The 16,860-nt window shown below is 32.6% G+C and overlaps 2 protein-coding genes across 4 annotated transcripts; one reads left to right on the top strand and one right to left on the bottom strand.

Annotated features, from left to right (window-relative positions):
* Nucleotides 1-2,852: 2,852 nt before the first annotated feature.
* On the top strand, nucleotides 2,853-5,432 carry LOC118050729 (uncharacterized). Of its 3 annotated transcripts, XM_035061173.2 has the most exons (3): nucleotides 2,853-4,996; nucleotides 5,128-5,187; nucleotides 5,275-5,432. In XM_035061173.2, the coding sequence occupies exon 1, from the start codon at nucleotides 2,982-2,984 to the stop codon at nucleotides 4,926-4,928; it is 1,947 nt and encodes a 648-aa protein (XP_034917064.1). In that variant the 5' UTR covers nucleotides 2,853-2,981; the 3' UTR covers nucleotides 4,929-4,996; nucleotides 5,128-5,187; nucleotides 5,275-5,432. The 3 variants fall into 3 exon arrangements, with proteins under 3 accessions (XP_034917064.1, XP_034917063.1, XP_073265064.1); XM_035061172.2 differs by lacking the exon at nucleotides 5,128-5,187; XM_073408963.1 differs by having other exon boundaries at nucleotides 2,853-5,187.
* Nucleotides 5,433-13,250: 7,818 nt separating this feature from the next.
* Nucleotides 13,251-15,890, bottom strand: LOC118050727 (cytochrome P450 CYP82D47). Its single transcript, XM_035061166.2, has 2 exons — nucleotides 14,832-15,890; nucleotides 13,251-14,209 (listed from the first exon to the last, which is right to left on the bottom strand). The coding sequence occupies exons 1-2, from the start codon at nucleotides 15,765-15,767 to the stop codon at nucleotides 13,583-13,585; spliced, it is 1,563 nt and encodes a 520-aa protein (XP_034917057.1). The 5' UTR covers nucleotides 15,768-15,890; the 3' UTR covers nucleotides 13,251-13,582.
* Between the last annotated feature and the right edge of the window lie 970 nt (nucleotides 15,891-16,860).

Below are 16,860 nucleotides of genomic sequence, written 5' to 3'. Positions count from 1 at the left end.
AAACAAATTATGAAGTTTAATTACTAAGAAACCTATTGTTAAATGATGAAATTAAAAAAAAATCAATTTGAAAAAAGAAAAACAATAAAATGACATTTCTAAATAAAATTATGAGAATGTCATCAACAATCTTACATGGTCATTATAAGCTCTTATTGCTCTAAATTATTAACATAAGATATAACAATTTATGTAAGGAGACTTCTCGTAAACTTTTAATTATGTTCAATGGCTAGATTAAGAGATATAATTGATACTGTAAAATTGGATAATATTTTTAAAAAATAAAATAAAAATAAAGCTAAAAAATATGGGAGTTTTATTATAGCTCTCTACACACATATTACTGTGGATTGCTATAGTAAAATTACCCTTTTATCCTTGAGTGGCTTAAATTTAAGCCTTTAATTTAGGAGTATTTAGGTTTTTTTTTTTGCTCAGTGATCATTAAAAGATTGTTTGATGGTGTATGCATCTTTTTTAATTTTTTAACATGATAAAAATGCTTTTTTACCCCTAAAGTCAACCAAAATTAGAATTGTTGACCAACTTTCTTAGCTTTTCACAATATTTATAACCGTAAAAATACTTCTTAGCTTCCAAGATAAAAAATAATAAAATAAAAAAAATATAGGCAGTTGGACAAGGATATTTAAGATTTTTTCAATTTTCATGTACAATAAAATAACTTTTTTAAACTTAGAAAAGACAAAAACAAATTTTATCTTTGGGGGTATTTCGGTATTTTCACATGAGTATTTTGTGTAATTAAAAGGACCATCAGGGTGTTTTAGTATTTTTCAAATTTTATTTTTTATTTTTTAATCAAAAAGTTGCTTACATGTGTTCCACATGCACCAACGAATGGGCAGTGTCTGTGTTATTCAAGTGGTGTGTAATGCCTTCTGGTAACTAAATCTAGCTATCTGTCATCTCCCTAGACGCGTAGCCGTGCCCTCTTCCACATGGTAAGGCACGTGTAAATGGATAATAGTTGGATTGTCGTCGATAATCGCTTGTTTGTATTTCTTCTTTCTTTTATCTCTCCTGATAACTAAAGTGCACAATTGTCCTCTTTATTTATTATTTGTTAATTTTAGTCCTCATTCTTTGAATTAACTTTTGGCCTTATTCCTTTTATAGAAGTTTTTTTTTTTAAAAACAATTTTGTCCTTTAATTATAATTTCATATATGTTTTGTTTTTCATTTCAGTCGTCATTATTTTAATTTTTGATTTTGTGTTTATTCCTTTTATAGTTTGAGTCATCCCAAATCTGTTACTATTTTTGGTTGGTGTTTAATAATCCGTTCCTTTTGTTTTGATTTTTTATTTCAATCATTTTCTATTTTGTTTGAGTTTTATTTGTTTACAATTTAGCATTTCAATTCTAATTTATGTATATTATGTTTTTCAATTTATTCCTTCTACTTTTGATTTTTTTTCCCTTGACTTTTTTCTCATAGTTCTTATAATTTTTTAGTTTTTTATTTTACTTTTCAAATCAAGTTTATAGTTTTTTTTCAATAGTAATAATATTTTTTTCTCAAGTTTATTAATAATACTAATAATAATAATGAAAATAATAAGAATACAAATATTAATAGTAGTAGTAGTAATATAGTAATAGTTAATAGTAATTGTGATTGTAATAGCAATAATAATAATAATAATTTTTAACTTTAACCTTCTAACCAAATTCATGATTTTTTTTCAATTGTAATAATATTTTTTTTTCAAATTTATTAATAATAATAGTATGGTAATAGTCAATAATAATTATGATAGCAATAGTAGTAGTAGTAGTAGTAATAATTATGGTTATAACAATAGTAATAATAATAAAAATAATAATAATGATAATATTAGTTATAATGCCAGTAATAATTATTATAACAATAATAATAATAATAATAATAATAATAATAATAATAATAATAATAATATCAATGATAATAACAACGATAATGATAGTAATCATGATAATAATACTAATAACAATTATGATATTACTTATTGATAATAGTAGTGATATTGGTAGTTGTAATGATAGTAACAATATCAGTAATGATAAAAATAGTAATTGTTATCATAATAATGGTGATGATTCATCATTCGATGCTATATTTATTCTTAGATACTGGATTAATTAGGAATTCAGTTTCATAATTGATTTTTTTCGCCTTTTATAAGGTTATTGTGATCTAAAAAAATATCTCAGTATTGAGTTGGTATTTGATTTTGCAATTATTTATTTTTGCTATCATGTAGTTAAATAAAAAAGTAAATTAAAATCTTAGTGGATTCCATAACCCGGTTCACAGGTTTGACATACTAGCCTGACTTACTCTATTTATAGGTTTAACAAGTTTACCCACTGATATGATATGCTTTTATTTTTATTTTTGTTTTTTTAATTGTTTTTAATTTATTCTTTTTTGATTTTATTATTTAATATTGAATTAGTTGGGAAATTGATTGTATTATTGATTTTTGTTTGTTTTCTAGAAATAATTGTCTCAAATAAGTATCTATTTTTAGATTGATGTTTAATTTTGTGAACATATATTTTTATCATGTAATTAAAGAAAAATTTTTTTATTAAACTCAATAGAGTTCATGACCCGGGTCGGGAATTTGTTATTATCTCAATATTTTTTTTTAAAAAAAATATCGTTTTGAAGTTTTGTTTTTAAAGGTAAGTTATATTTTTATTGATTATTAATATTATATTTAAATTTATAAAATTAATCAAATTAAATTGAGTTATTTTATATGGTTCAATTAAAAACTTAGATTAAAAAAATAAAATTAAATCAAGAGGTTTTAAAATTAATTCAGGTTGAAGTGGAACTGCGCGGGCTTGACTGCTGGATAGACTATACGTGTTATTGGTATTTTTCTTTACTCTGATGCTCTCTATTCTTTGTAGTTTTGACAACAAAATTGGTCACAGCAATCTCAATTCTCACACCACACAACATGAAATCTCACAAACTGCTCAACTATCAACTCCTCAAACACAACCACTTGAAAACTGGCAACAACATTTCCCACAACACCAAAATACATCGCTCCCATGTAGTATTTTTCTCAACAACACCAAATCCAAACACTAATAATCCACAAAATCAAACTCTGTCTCCAAGCATTCCCACAGAGCTAACACCACAAACAATACTTGATTCAATACATTCTTCTCAGTGGCATTTTATCAAACACCTTGCACACAAAATAACTCCTTCGCTAATTTCAACTGCTCTCACTAGTCTCCATAAAACCCCTGATTTAGCCTTCCAGTTTGTAACCCATATTGGATTCGGTGATCTTGATATCAAAAGTAAGTGTCTTGCTATGGCGGTAATCTCTCACGCACCAAACTCAAAACCCTCGCTGCAGCTCTTGAAAGAAACTATTAACAGTGGGGTTTATAGTATCAGGGAGGTTTTCAATGAGCTGGGAGTTGCAAGGGGCGTGTTAGGAATTAAAACTTACGTGCTTTATGATTTGTTGATAAGGGCTTGTTGTGAATTGAAGAGGGGTGATGATGCATTTGAGTGTTTCGATATGATGAAGGGAAAGGGTGTAATTCCTCACGTTCACGGATGTAATGATATGTTGAGTTTGTTTTTAAAGTCAAATAGGACGGAGAAGGCGTGGGTTCTGTATGCTGAGATGTTTAGGATGAGGATTAAATCGAGTGTTGTTACGTTTAATATAATGATTAATGTGTTATGCAAGGAAGGGAAGTTGAAGAAGGCAAAGGAGTTTGTTGGGTTAATGGAGGCCTTGGGGATTAAACCTAATGTTGTTACATATAATACGATAATTCATGGATATTGTTCAAGAGGAAGAGTTGAAGGTGCTCGTATGATTTTTGATTTAATGAAATGTAGAGGGGTTAAACCAGATTCGTACACGTATGGTTCATTTATTAGTGGGATGTGCAAGGAAGGAAAACTTGAGGAAGCATCTGGGAAGCTTGAGAAGATGAAAGAAATTGGGTTGCGTCCAACTGCTGTGACTTATAATACTTTGATTGATGGGTATTGCAATAAAGGGAATTTGGAGATGGCTTTTGGCTATAGGGATAAGATGGTGAGGGAGGGTTTAATGCCAACCGTTTCAACTTATAATATGTTGATTCATGCATTGTTTTTGGATTGTAAGATGGATGAAGCTGATGGTATTATAAAAGAGATGAGCGAGAAGGGGTTGGTTCCTGATTCTGTAACTTATAACATACTGATAAATGGATATTGCAGATGTGGGAATGTAAAGAAAGCATTTACCCTCCATGATGAAATGATAAGCAAAGGGATTCAGCCTACCCGTGTAACATATACTTCGCTGATTTATGTTTTGAGTAAACGGGGTAGAATGAAACAGGCTGATGACTTGTTTGAAAAGATAGTCCGGAAAGGCATTTTCCCAGATCTCATAATGTTCAATGCTTTGATTGATGGTCACTGTGCAAATGGGAATATGGACCGTGCATTTGCGTTGCTGAAGGAGATGGATCAAATGAAAGTTGTTCCTGACGAAGTAACTTTCAATACCCTAATGCAAGGACATTGCAGGGAGGGAAAAGTTGAAGCAGCTCGTGAGCTTATTGAAGAGATGAAGAGCAGGGGGATTAAACCTGACCATATTAGTTATAATACTCTAATAAGTGGGTATAGTAAGAGAGGTGATATGAAGGATGCCTTCAGAGTTCGAGATGAAATGTTGAGTATAGGATTCAACCCTACACTTCTCACTTACAATGCCCTGATACAAGGTTTATGCAAAAACGAGGAAGGAGATCATGCTGAACAGCTCCTTAAAGAAATGATTAGCAAAGGCATTACTCCTAATGATAACACCTATTTATCTTTGATCGAGGGGATAGGGAATGTTGAGGAATTTTTGGGAATCAGCAATCCATAGTTACTCAATTTCTTTGACAGCAGCATTTAAATCTTTGCCAGTTATAACAGAACCGTGTTGCAGAAAAGGTATTCTTCTTTGTTTTCCACTGAGGCAAGTGCTTTTTCTGTCACATTGTGATGATGCTGGATGTAGAGTTTTGAAGTCTTGGTTCAGAAAACCTCCTTTTTCTAATTAGTTTGTTATATTATACTTGAAGCTGAACTGGGGTCTCATAAAGAATGAACTACTTCAGCTTGGAGGTTGCACAGTTATAAATGTATGAGTAGAATTTCATTTTTTGGGTGGTTTGGATCTTACACTGTATGCGTTGTTTTAAATTTATTTATTATTTGTGCATTTGTAGGAACCTATGCTGTTGTCTGACTTTGAATTAAAAAGCAGTTGGAATTGCAAGTGATGTTGAGCCTGCATTGAACAGAGAACAATTATTTGGTATGAAATATGTGAAACAAGCATATATTCCTGGTTCTAAATACACCCAAGGGATGCAATTTGGCTTTCCTTCATCGGTCTCCTTTTCCATTTACAATATCATATCATTATATAAGAGAGGCATACTGATTGCCTAAAAGCTGTGCAGTCATTGCCAATCCAAAGCTCCATGCTGATTGCCCTTAAGTAAGCTGTGCAATCATTGTCAATACAAAGTTCCTTTTCAACTATTTTTTACAAAATATTTCAAATTATGATGTCATGTGTCAATTGAAAGGTGTTTCCATTTGTATTATTTTCTTATTTCCATTTCTGGTATGGATCAGGTTCTGAGATGTCAAAGCATTCATGCAATAGTATTTATCCCAGTTCAACTTTCTTTTTCATGTGTTGGTTTGCTGGCTGTCTCTTCTTTCTGGCTGTTTTATTCGTTCTTGGGGGGGGGGGGGGTGGTTTGTTCTTGTCGCCATGATCTGCTGGGAATTTATTTGAATTGCGATAAAAAGTATCCTTGAACACAAAACTCTTTAGGGACTTTTTTCCTAGGCTTCTTGTCTTCAATCCTCCCTTGGTTTGATATATATATAAACTCATGAGAATAAATTATCTTTGTTGTCGTGAAAGAAAAAGAAAAAGAAAACAAAATAAATAAAAAACAAGGCTTTATATAAAGCCTTGTTGCCACCACTATTGTCCTTGAAAATAAGGAAAACTTGTCGCCTCTTACTTTCTTATTTTGGATGAGAAGTTGTTGCATCTATCGGATGAATATTCCCAGCATTCCTTATTCTAATATTTTTATGCATATTCTTTGCAGATTTCAGTTATGATTTCAAACATGTCATTCCTTCTTGTTCGGATGACTTAGCAGGCCTACCATGTATCAATAGAAATGTATGAATGCCTACTTTCCAACTCAATTAGTATATTAACATAATTTCTTCTGTAGCTCTAAACATAGTCCAAACAATAGATGAAGGTCTAGACAAACAAATTTGACAAGATTTATCCAGTAACTTTGACCCTCTGAAATAATACCTTACCAAACTCTAAGTGACCTGATATTGTAACCAAATGTATAATAAGAATATGTCTATAAACTCCTGTAAAAATATCAACTCAATCCAAAAATCAAGTCTATGTTCAATAGCATAAAACTGAACAATTAAGTTTAGAGAAACTAAACTGAGACTTTGAACAAAATTAGGAACCTAATTGTACCTAGATTGAAAGACAATGCAGATTCAAGGTTAAATTAAATGATTATTGAACAAATTTGCAAAAAAAAAGGAAAAAGGTTTGAGAACTTAATTAGACTTTTAATAAGTCAATTTGATTTAATTATAGGCTTAATTAAGGGTTTAATTAAATTTAAGAATTAATTTGGGTAAAATTAAAAGAATTGATGAAGTGCATAGTTTAATTGGGCTTTTAATGGGCCAAAATAACTTTATTAAGGACTTAATGGCTAAAAAATTAGATTTAAAAGCCTAATTTGGACTTAATTGAGAACATTTGAATTTTAAAGGAGCAAATTTAATTTTTTTTCAAACTTAATTGGGTGAAATCAGGGGCAAACTGTAAGAAAATCAAAGTTTAGGGGTCAATTAAGAGTCAAATTGAAGAAATCCAAGACCAATGACCTTTTTGCAAAATGCATGTGAATTCAGGGACCTAATTTGGTTAAAAATAGAGATGACATTGAAAAAATTAAAAGTTTGAAGGTCAATTTAGAATGAAATTAAAAATATCCAAGACCAAGGACCAAGTTGAAAACACGTCAAACTCAAATGATCATTTTAAAAATTTGAAGGGGTAAAAGTGCATTAATTCTTAAAATCAAAATTCAATTAGAAACTTAATTAAACAATCTAAAAGATTGAGGGTTGAAATTAAAAGAGGGATTCATGACCTAATTTAGGCCAAAACACCAAAACAATATCGTTTTATTTAAATAAAATGGTGCGTTTTGGCCACATTTTGACCACAACGATGTGTCTTGGTTCAAAATGATGTCCTTTTTGGTCAATGTCCAGTAAAAAAGTCTGACTCTATTCATTGTCTTCTTCCTTCGATCTTAAAAAAGATGGCCAATATTCCCTTTTACAGAGCCATTTAATGCTTTATTTCTCCCCCAAACAAGATAATAAACATGCCACCCTCATGCCCTAACATTGCATTACAACCCTAACCTTGTTTTTGCTGATTTCCAGCCTTATAGCCATTGTAATAAGTGGCCAAAACTATTGGCCCAACCAACCTTAACAACCTTGTTTTGCGGTATCAGTTTGTTGGCTTATGACCAACGGTTGAGAACCTTCATAAGCTAATTAAAGGCTAGGATTCAATTCTGAAAAGGACCACAAACACCTCTTAACCCCTTATATATAGGGGTGAAGCTTAGGTGAAGAGGAGGTGGAGAAAACTAAGGGGGAAAATAAGAAGAAAAACCGAAGCAAAAGGAGAGGGAAAAAGAGAAAAAAAGGAAGAAGAAAAAGAAAAAGACCAGAACAGATTAGCCACTAAACCATCCCCAAACACATCCTTTCACCTCATATTCTAGCCATATACCATTCATATAATACCCCACACTAAATCACGGTTCATTCAAGCAAAAAAATAACCCAAAAACAGCAGCCCATGACCACCCCACCATTATTTCTCCTTATCTAGTGCAACTTTTTTATTTTCAGACCAGGAATCACAGTGATTCCAACAACCCAAGCAACACCATCGTGGACCACCAATGACTCAAGCACCACCTCCAACAGCTAAGCAACTCCTCAGGCTAGTTAATCCTTCTTATTCTTCCTTCGTCTTGTCAAAATGCATAAAACAAGCATTTGTTTTATATATAGCTCGTTGAGCCGTCTATTGACCAAACAAAATCAGGCTGGTCTAGGCCAGAGCCCAACTCGTGCGCATAGGCTTGGGTCTCGAGCCCAATAAGCCTAACCCACACCTAAAGACATGTTTGGCATACCGTGTTTTTGTTTAAAAAAAGTATCATGTTTGGTTCCTTAAGGCGTGTTTAACAACACGACCTTAAAGCATTTTCAATGCCTTTGATTTTAGTCTAAGGACGTGTTTGGTAAACATGCCCTATTACCTTTCTCTTTAGCTTTAGCTTGTTTTTATTTTAGAGTTTAGCCAAACAAGCCCAATAACTTAAAAAAATTCTGAAAAAATTCAGGGAGTGTTTTTAAATTATTTATGGGTCCCTCATGTATCTTTCCAACAATTTTACCAAATATTAGGTTGTAGACTTATACTGTAAGATACTGATCCGATATTAAAAATACCAGGTTTTTTCTTTGAAATTTTGAAAAAAAAATTCAAAAGAATTCCTCCTTTCAAAAACATAAAAAAAAATGTTTTGTTTACATGCATATGATCAAATCTAAAAGTTTTCGCATATATTTTCTAAACAAATATTACTTCTTTATCATATTTTAAAAATATAAAATGAAAATTATAACCAATTTATGATTATCCATTAAGATTTGATAAAAAATTTCACAAATACCACAAAAATTAATTTCTTTAATTAATATTTGGGGTATGAATTTTAGAACAAAATGCATACTCTCGGTATTAAATTAAATGAATTAATAACAATAAATATTAGAAATTAATTATAGACTTTATTATCTAAGGATATAAAATTACACTATAAAGTATATACTTAAATATTAAAGATATAAAATAGAAAATAAATGTAATGTTAAAATCTGAGTCCCGGAACAATTAGTTTTTATCCAAGTAAGGTAGAGACTTTTTCACGAAGGGAGATTTGTCTTGAACCTTATATGAGATCAATGAATAGAAATATGACCTAGAAAAACAATAAATTAACAATGCAGCTTACCATAGGCAGGACGTACTGGGGGTGATTTTTCTTTTCTTTGCATGATTAGTTCCCTTACTCAGACTTTCGTAGACCATTAGATTTTCTAGTGATCATGATACTAAATGGAGATTCCTTTAAAATCATAATTTTAGAATTAATCTCAAAACCCCTCGATCTAGGAGGCAGACCCACCATTCGATGTCATGCATGCCACGATACTAGCCAAAAGCTTTTCCTTCTACATTTTCACTCCATTAACTATAATTTTTTAAAAGTCTAGCCTATGACCCAAAGCTCTCCTTGACCAAACAAATTGAATTTATTTAGGTTTAGGCATAAATTAAATTTATTAGGTTTGAGCCCAAATTAAATTAAAACTCAATCCAAATATATTTTATGGTTGTTACTTTAATCGTTTTAACTAAGGGTATTTTAAGTAATTTTCATATTATTTTTCTTGAAATATCCTTTGGATAAAAAAAAATGTAAGGTAAATTATACCTAGTTAGTCTATAGACAACAAAGCCATCAAATCAAACATAACACGCATAAAAAAAAATAACAATAAGAAGAAGGACAAGAAGAACAACATGTAAAGACTAAAGACCAAGAACAAATACTTGGAAGTTCTCTCAAATAAATTAAAGTCCATCAAGGAAGCAAAGTATCAAAATCTTTTTCTTCATCAAATCAATGGATCAAAATCTTTTCCTTTATCAAATCAAATCAAGTTAAGATATCCCATGATTAAAGATTTCAAGCTCGTGTGAATAATCTTCATCTTCATTAAAGTTTTTTTTTTTTTTCCCATCAAACCAAATCAAGGAAGTAAAGGATCAAAGTCCTTTCCTTTATCAAATCAAATCAAGTTAATAAATCACACAATTAAATTTTTCAGACTCATCTGAATAATCTTAATCATGTCATGTCAAGTCAAGTCATTCATTAAATCAATTCAAGTTAAGATCTCACAAGGTTAAAACATTCGAGGTTATGTGAATAGTCTTTATTTTCATCAAGTCAAATCATATCAAGTTAAGATTTTACATGGTAAAAGCTTTTGGACTCGTGTGAATATCTTTCCATCCAAAACAAGATCCAGATTTAACTGTTAATCAGAGGATTCGTGCACATGAAGAGCATCTCAAGAGAGTTTTCATTTTTTCTTGTTATAAAATTCAATATTGTAATTTTGACAATATTTTTAATACACGAAATTTTTTATGTACAAATTTCTAGCACGCCTGGTATGATACTCTTTTCCTCTCATCTCTCGAGTCAACAAATATACTATTTAAAATAGAAAAAAATAGAGCATGAAAACAATTCTCCAATCAATTCTTAAGGTGCTGAAGTGGATCCTTTGTCAGCCACTCGTTTAAGGATTCAGTTTAGAAAGTCCAAGTTGGTCTCTCCACTAAGAAAATTCTCTAAAAGAGAAAAGAAAGAAAGTAATTTCCTCAAAATATAAGTTTGAAAATTCTCTCTTTCTAAATTTGAAAAAAAGGATTAAGATTCCACCATAAGACTCAAATCCAAGCATGCAATTGAAGTCTAGATTTCATTCTATGACTAATTCCAAAAAATTATGAGGAGATTACTCATCCTTATTTGAATCTGACTTTCAAATGCCAGTCATGATTTTCATAATGTGCACGATGTTGAACGATGAGTCTTCTTCCTAAGATGTGTTGAAAGGAAAGAGGTTTTGAGTTTAATTATAAAATTATGATTATAAGGTTTAGGAGTCACCACATAGTGTTATAGTCACTAAAAAACCTAATGATTTGCGAAAGTTAGAGTAAGAAAATGGTTGTGTAAGAGGAAGATGCATCATCACCTATGCATCATACTTAAGATAAGTTGCATTGTTGTTTGATTGTTATTCTAAGTCGCATTTCTATACATTGGTATTGTCTAGGGTTCAAGGTAGATCTCTCTTCGTGAGGAAGTTTCTACCTTGTTGGGTTAAATCCTAACCATTCTAAGGGGCATGCTTATTTATTTCTTAGATATAGCTAAGGTCTAGCTTTTCGAATAACAAAATAATTGTTACAAGTTTTTTTATATATATATTTTAGTCAAACCCTATAAGATAATCAGAAAATTTGTTACGATATCTATTTTGCATTTTTAAAATATGATAAAAATGATTTTATCTCTTTTTAGAAAATATACATGAAATACTTTTAAAATTGACCATATGCATTGAGACAAACACACACACACACACACATATATTATTTTTGGAAAGAAGAAATTAATTTAAATATTTTTCTTGAATGTTTTTGAAATTGTTGAATTTTTTTTAAAAGGTTTCGGAGAAAACCATGTATTTTAATACCGGATTTGTATCTTACAGTGTAAATATACAACCCAATATTATACAAAATTATTGGAAAAACATGCAGGGGACATACAAATGTTTTTAAAATGCCCTTTGAAAAATTTGATTTTTTAATATATTTTTAATTTTTTAATATTATTATTATATTATTAAATATTTTAGGCTCCACCTGGTCCAATCATTTAGGCTGGACCCAGTTAGGCCGAGTGGGGTCGACCAACAACCCAACAGATCTGTCTCTTTTTTTTTTAGGCTGGACCTAGTCCAATCATAAAGACTGCGCTGAAACGGGTTCAGCCTGACTCACATGGTTGCTGGCCTAGCCTAACGACCATGTGAATTAATTATGATGCATGCATAATGAATTATCATTGTGCACGCAACATCCATGATTGATACGGGGAAAAGGGAAGATGAGAGAAGAAGACTACCTGGTGTGGAGGGTGTGGCTGCCATCACTAGTCTAGCATGAGGATGGTAGAGGCGTTGGTGGCTCACGGTGGAGCTGGAGTTGCTGCCAACGAGGAGGGCTGGTTTTTATTGTTTGGAAGAAGAAACTTGTGGCGAAGAGGGAGAAGTTTATGGTGGCTGCTCTTGTTGCTAGTGAGAAGATAAGTTTGTAGAAGAGGTTGGGCTATTGTTGTTCATGGTGGTGCTGAGGTGGTGGTCGCTAAAGAAGCAACAAAGAGAGGAGAAAGAGATTGGCGGAGAGAAGAAGAAAAAACAGGGAAAACAACTGATTTTCTTTTAAACTTAGGCCTCTAATTTCTTCTCTTTCAATGCCTAGAATCCACCCTTATTTTTAAGGGGTGAAAGAGGGATACTTTATCTTTATTGGAGATAAATCTTGACTCTTGATTTAATCTAGAACTCTCAATCATTAACTCAAAGTGGTCATCATGAATTGTCAAATTTTGATAGTTCAAGGCTGTTTGAGTTAGCCTTTTTGAGGCGGTACTGTGAATGCTATGGTGTCAATCATCCAAAAAGAATCATATTGAGATGGAGTCAAATATTAGGCCATCATAGTGGTGTATGTTTTGTCAAATTTGATGAAGAAACGAAACGTTTAATGCACAAACTGTTTTCGCACCGCTGTTGTCCTTTCAATTTCAGTTGTATTTAAAGATGTCCGTTTATGAACATGGGGTTTATGCTATGGTTTCCTGATTTTGCTCCAGAGGGCTGCGTTATGCAATTGGCTGAGGCCAGCATTGAAATTATATGCATGGAGTTGTCACTTGTGGATCCCTTGCTGCTGGATTAAGGACTAGGGCACTGGCAAACCTGCAATTCAGTTGGATACGTGCCGGAATTTTGTTGTTTTGTTGTTCATGCACGGGGTGTAGGCGCCTGGCATTAGCTGGAAAATGCACCCCAAGGAGCCAGTCACCGTAGAGGTGTGCCTATAGCCGTTGATGGTTTCAGGCAAGCTCATCCTTGAGATATTGCTGTGTGACAAACAGAGCATGTTTATGCCTGTCATGACATGAATTATCATAGCTGTTAAAATTGTGTGCTTTCAGCCATTACACTCGAGGTATTATCCCTCATTTTTAGGATGTTTTAATATAAAAACCTCATGTTTACACTCGATAGTTTGTGGCTTCATCTCTTACCCAAGATATATGCCAGCAGTTCTGTGGTAATAAAGTTGATGAACCCCTTTGGAATGCAAATAAGGCCCGACTTGACAACTCATTTCTATCCTCATTACGTAACAACCAAGATTATGTTGCTGTCAATGTTACGCATTAATTGCGCAGTTTTATCTCTGATTACAAGTTTTTCATAACGTGAATAACAGTAACTGGAATACAAGATTCAAGAACAATGGATTACACTGCTGATACTATATGATCATATTTGCAAATATGTATCTCTAGATGTAATGAAAATGGCATTGTTAAACGAACTTAAATTATTTATGCATCAATCCTATGAATTGAATGGGCGCATGATGATGCACGTAAATTGAGCTTATTAGCTTGAGCATGTGATCACCCAGAGATCTTCAGCTGCTTAACATTCATATAGACTTGAGTGTAGCCTTGGGCAGAGGATGACCTCCAATGGTGTTTCCTTGGGCATAGTGGTACCAGGGCCTTCACTCATATCGATTAGAGCGTCTGAAACTCTCCCCATTTCAAAACCATGAAGCAGTCGAGCCAGTGTCAAGTGCAAAACCTGGAGCGCCAAGGAAATCCCTGGGCACATTCTTCTTCCAGACCCAAATGGTACGTATTCAAAATCTTGACCCCTCACATCCAGATTGGCATGCTCCTTCAGGAACCTCTCAGGCTGAAATTCCAATGGGTTAGTCCAAATGTTGGGATCACGGTGCAACTTCCACAGGTTAACCAAAAGGCGTGTGCCCGCCGGGATGTGGAAGCCAGCTACCGTGCAATCCTCCATGGCTTGCCTCGGGGCTGAAAGCGGGGCAGCAGGGTATAGTCTCATTGTTTCCTTTACAATGGCTTGTAAGTATACGAGGTTCTTTATGTCTGTCTCGTCAACTTGCCGGTGCTTTCCTACTTGAATGTCAAGCTCATCTCGTGCCTTTTCAATAACTTCGCGGTTGTTCAATATCAAAGATAGTGCCCATGTAAGAGTCACAAATGTCGTGTCGTGGCCACCCAAAATGAGGCTCTACAATATAAAGATTGCGTGATAATCTAAAACCATGAAATAAAGAAAGAGACGTTGACAATATTGTCTCATCACCATTTTAGTTCACTGCTGACAACATTTCTGTTACATTATCTGTTAGTTTGCATAGGACACAGTCGAGCACTGAGATTCGTTATCAATTGTGAAGTAATAGTGAGCAGCTTTAGTTGGCTTTTCTTTATCACCTAAAATGTTGCTTTCTTGTCCTTCATCAGACACTGACTTAAAAAAATTTCATTTCTTGAGTTTATTATTAGAGTTTTGGTGTTTAGTCTAACTTGATCATTTTACTTTCTTCCGGATTCAATCCAAGAAGTGCTCTTAATTTCGTTGCATTTGATTGTATTCGTAGAAGATTAATGGCCTTCTTCTGGGTTTTCTGCCGAACCCCACCGCCATATGCTCAATTGCTTTTCCCGTCTGGCGTTGTTGTGGTTTTTGTTTTATAAAATGTTTTTCATATTATTTTTTCTTAAAAAAACATCAAATTAAAGTTTTTATGTGTTTTCTATGATTTTAATCTGCTAAGATTAAACATAATAATTTTAATTTTCTACGAATAAAATCATTGAACTTGATGGCAGAAATCGTAGACACTTACCAAGCAAGTGCCCTTAATTGCAGTATCAGTGTCAACAGCAGAAATCTTGCCGTCTTCCAAGTTAGAAAGCAGAACATGAATAAAATCTCTCTCCTCCTCGTCGATGCTTCCATTGAGCCGGTTTCGGCGATGATCCTCCACCCAGCTACTAAACGCAGAGTCTATCTCCGTTGCTGTCCTCTTCATTTTGCCTACAAATCCCTTGACAAAATCCAACCAACCAAGAAATGGAACAGCATCTGAAACCAAGAATAACCCCAATAGATAGAAGAAATCTCCCAAAGCCTTTTGAAATCTCGCCGACTCCTCATCTCCGTTTGTATCAGTACCAAAATATCGCTTCCCAGCAAGCATTCTTACTATTATGTTCATTGTCAAGTTCCCAAACTTCTCCTTCATTTCCACCATAACATGCCCTCCATTCTTTATTGATCTGTCATGTAAGTCCTTCAGAAGCAACTTAATTTCTGTGTCCCGTACGTGCTTGAGCATCTCAAGCCTGCTGTTTGAGAGGAGCTCAACCATGGTTAGCTTTCTCATATCACGCCAATACTGCCCATAAGGTGCAAAGCCGAGCATAGCATGGTCGTAGCCCATGATTTTTACGGCCAAGTATTTCGGACGTGCAGCAAAAACCATGTCGTTGGTAGCTAAACATTCCTTCACAATTTCCCAGTTGCTCACAACCAGCACTCGACGAATTCCATGGCAGACAGAGAAGATTGGCCCGTACTTATCGGCCATGACCCCAAATGTTCTATGTAGTAGCTGGTTCGCTCCTCCAAGAAGATGCAGGTGACCGATAATTGGCCATGACCCTGCTGGCTCTGGTGGCATCTTGCCTTTTTTCTTGTTTGTCGTGGCATATTTTGTGGACAGGAAGAGAGAAATTATACCAAGAAGAAGGGCATATAAGGTGATTTCTTGCAGCTCCATAAAGATTTTAATTCTTTTGATGGATTCTATAAACAATGGATTTAGTTTGTAATGAAGGTTCAGTTTGCTAGTTTTTATTGTTCTGCTTGTCCTTTTGGTTCATTCTAGGCGAGTGCTTGTAGAATCATAAAAATCTTCCGATTAAGATAGATACAGGAGCGACACTCAATCTTTGCCACAAGACGCAATTGGTTTATTTATTATTATCTGGTTTGCCAATTCCATCTTTCAGCTCATCCAAATCCATAAATTTTTTCCACTCTGAAATTTGGATTTTATAGACAAATAGTAATTAAATCCTGAAATCAAATTTGTCTACAATATCAGTATAACGGTAACTGCAATATAGTGGATAAATAAATATTTAAAATTTATTTTAATTAATATAATTTAAATAAATTTAAAGTTTAAATTTATTTTGTTGAGAGATATTTGAATTTTATATTTTTTTTAATTTAAAGATATTGTTTAAAAGAGCATTTAAACTAATCCAGTGATATTGGAATCTTGAAAAATATTATATTACAAACATTTTAGTTGCACAAATAAAAAGTAATAAAGTTTTAAGGATAAATGATTCACCACTGATAATAACAAAAGTCTCATTACATTAAAGTGCTTCAACAAATAACTACACTAGTTTGTTTTAATTTAAGTATATATACTTTTATTATTAGTATGCATACAAAACTTTGAATTAATATTAATTGTAAGTTTGGATATATAATTTATAGTCATGCTAGTATTTTATTGTTATTTTTATGTTGAAAACATGTTTTCTATGAATTATTATTTTACATGTTTATATATTTAAACTTGTATGCAGTATAGGTTTTTCTTGAAAATTTTCTTATGTTTGAAATCCCTTGATATGATAAACTAAACATTATTGTTCACTAGTGTGTGTCTATATATATATTTAAACTTTGACTCTATAATCTTAAGGCTTTATAATTTATCTTGTGAGAAAAAAATTATTAATTAATTTTCTATTAAGTATTAATTAATCCAAGATGGTATAATTTAATATCGGACATATCTTTTTAGATGTTAATTAAGAAATTTATTGATATAGCTTCTTCTTTTTTACAAT

Source organism: Populus alba, chromosome 4 (assembly GCF_005239225.2).
Source record: "Populus alba chromosome 4, ASM523922v2, whole genome shotgun sequence".
Taxonomy (NCBI): Eukaryota; Viridiplantae; Streptophyta; class Magnoliopsida; order Malpighiales; family Salicaceae; genus Populus; species Populus alba.
The sequence above is the reverse complement of the archived record's forward strand: the minus strand, read 5'-3'. Positions and strand labels throughout refer to the sequence as shown.

Bases quoted from the DNA above. Each gene is read 5' to 3' on its own strand.
- LOC118050729 (XM_035061172.2), top strand. From the start codon at position 2,982: ATGAAATCTCACAAACTGCTCAACTATCAACTCCTCAAACACAACCAC.
- LOC118050727 (XM_035061166.2), bottom strand. From the start codon at position 15,767: ATGGAGCTGCAAGAAATCACCTTATATGCCCTTCTTCTTGGTATAATT. The intron at 14,210-14,831 runs GTAAGTGTCTAC...TTTATATTGTAG, and splicing joins CAATTAAGGGCACTTGCTTG to AGCCTCATTTTGGGTGGCCA.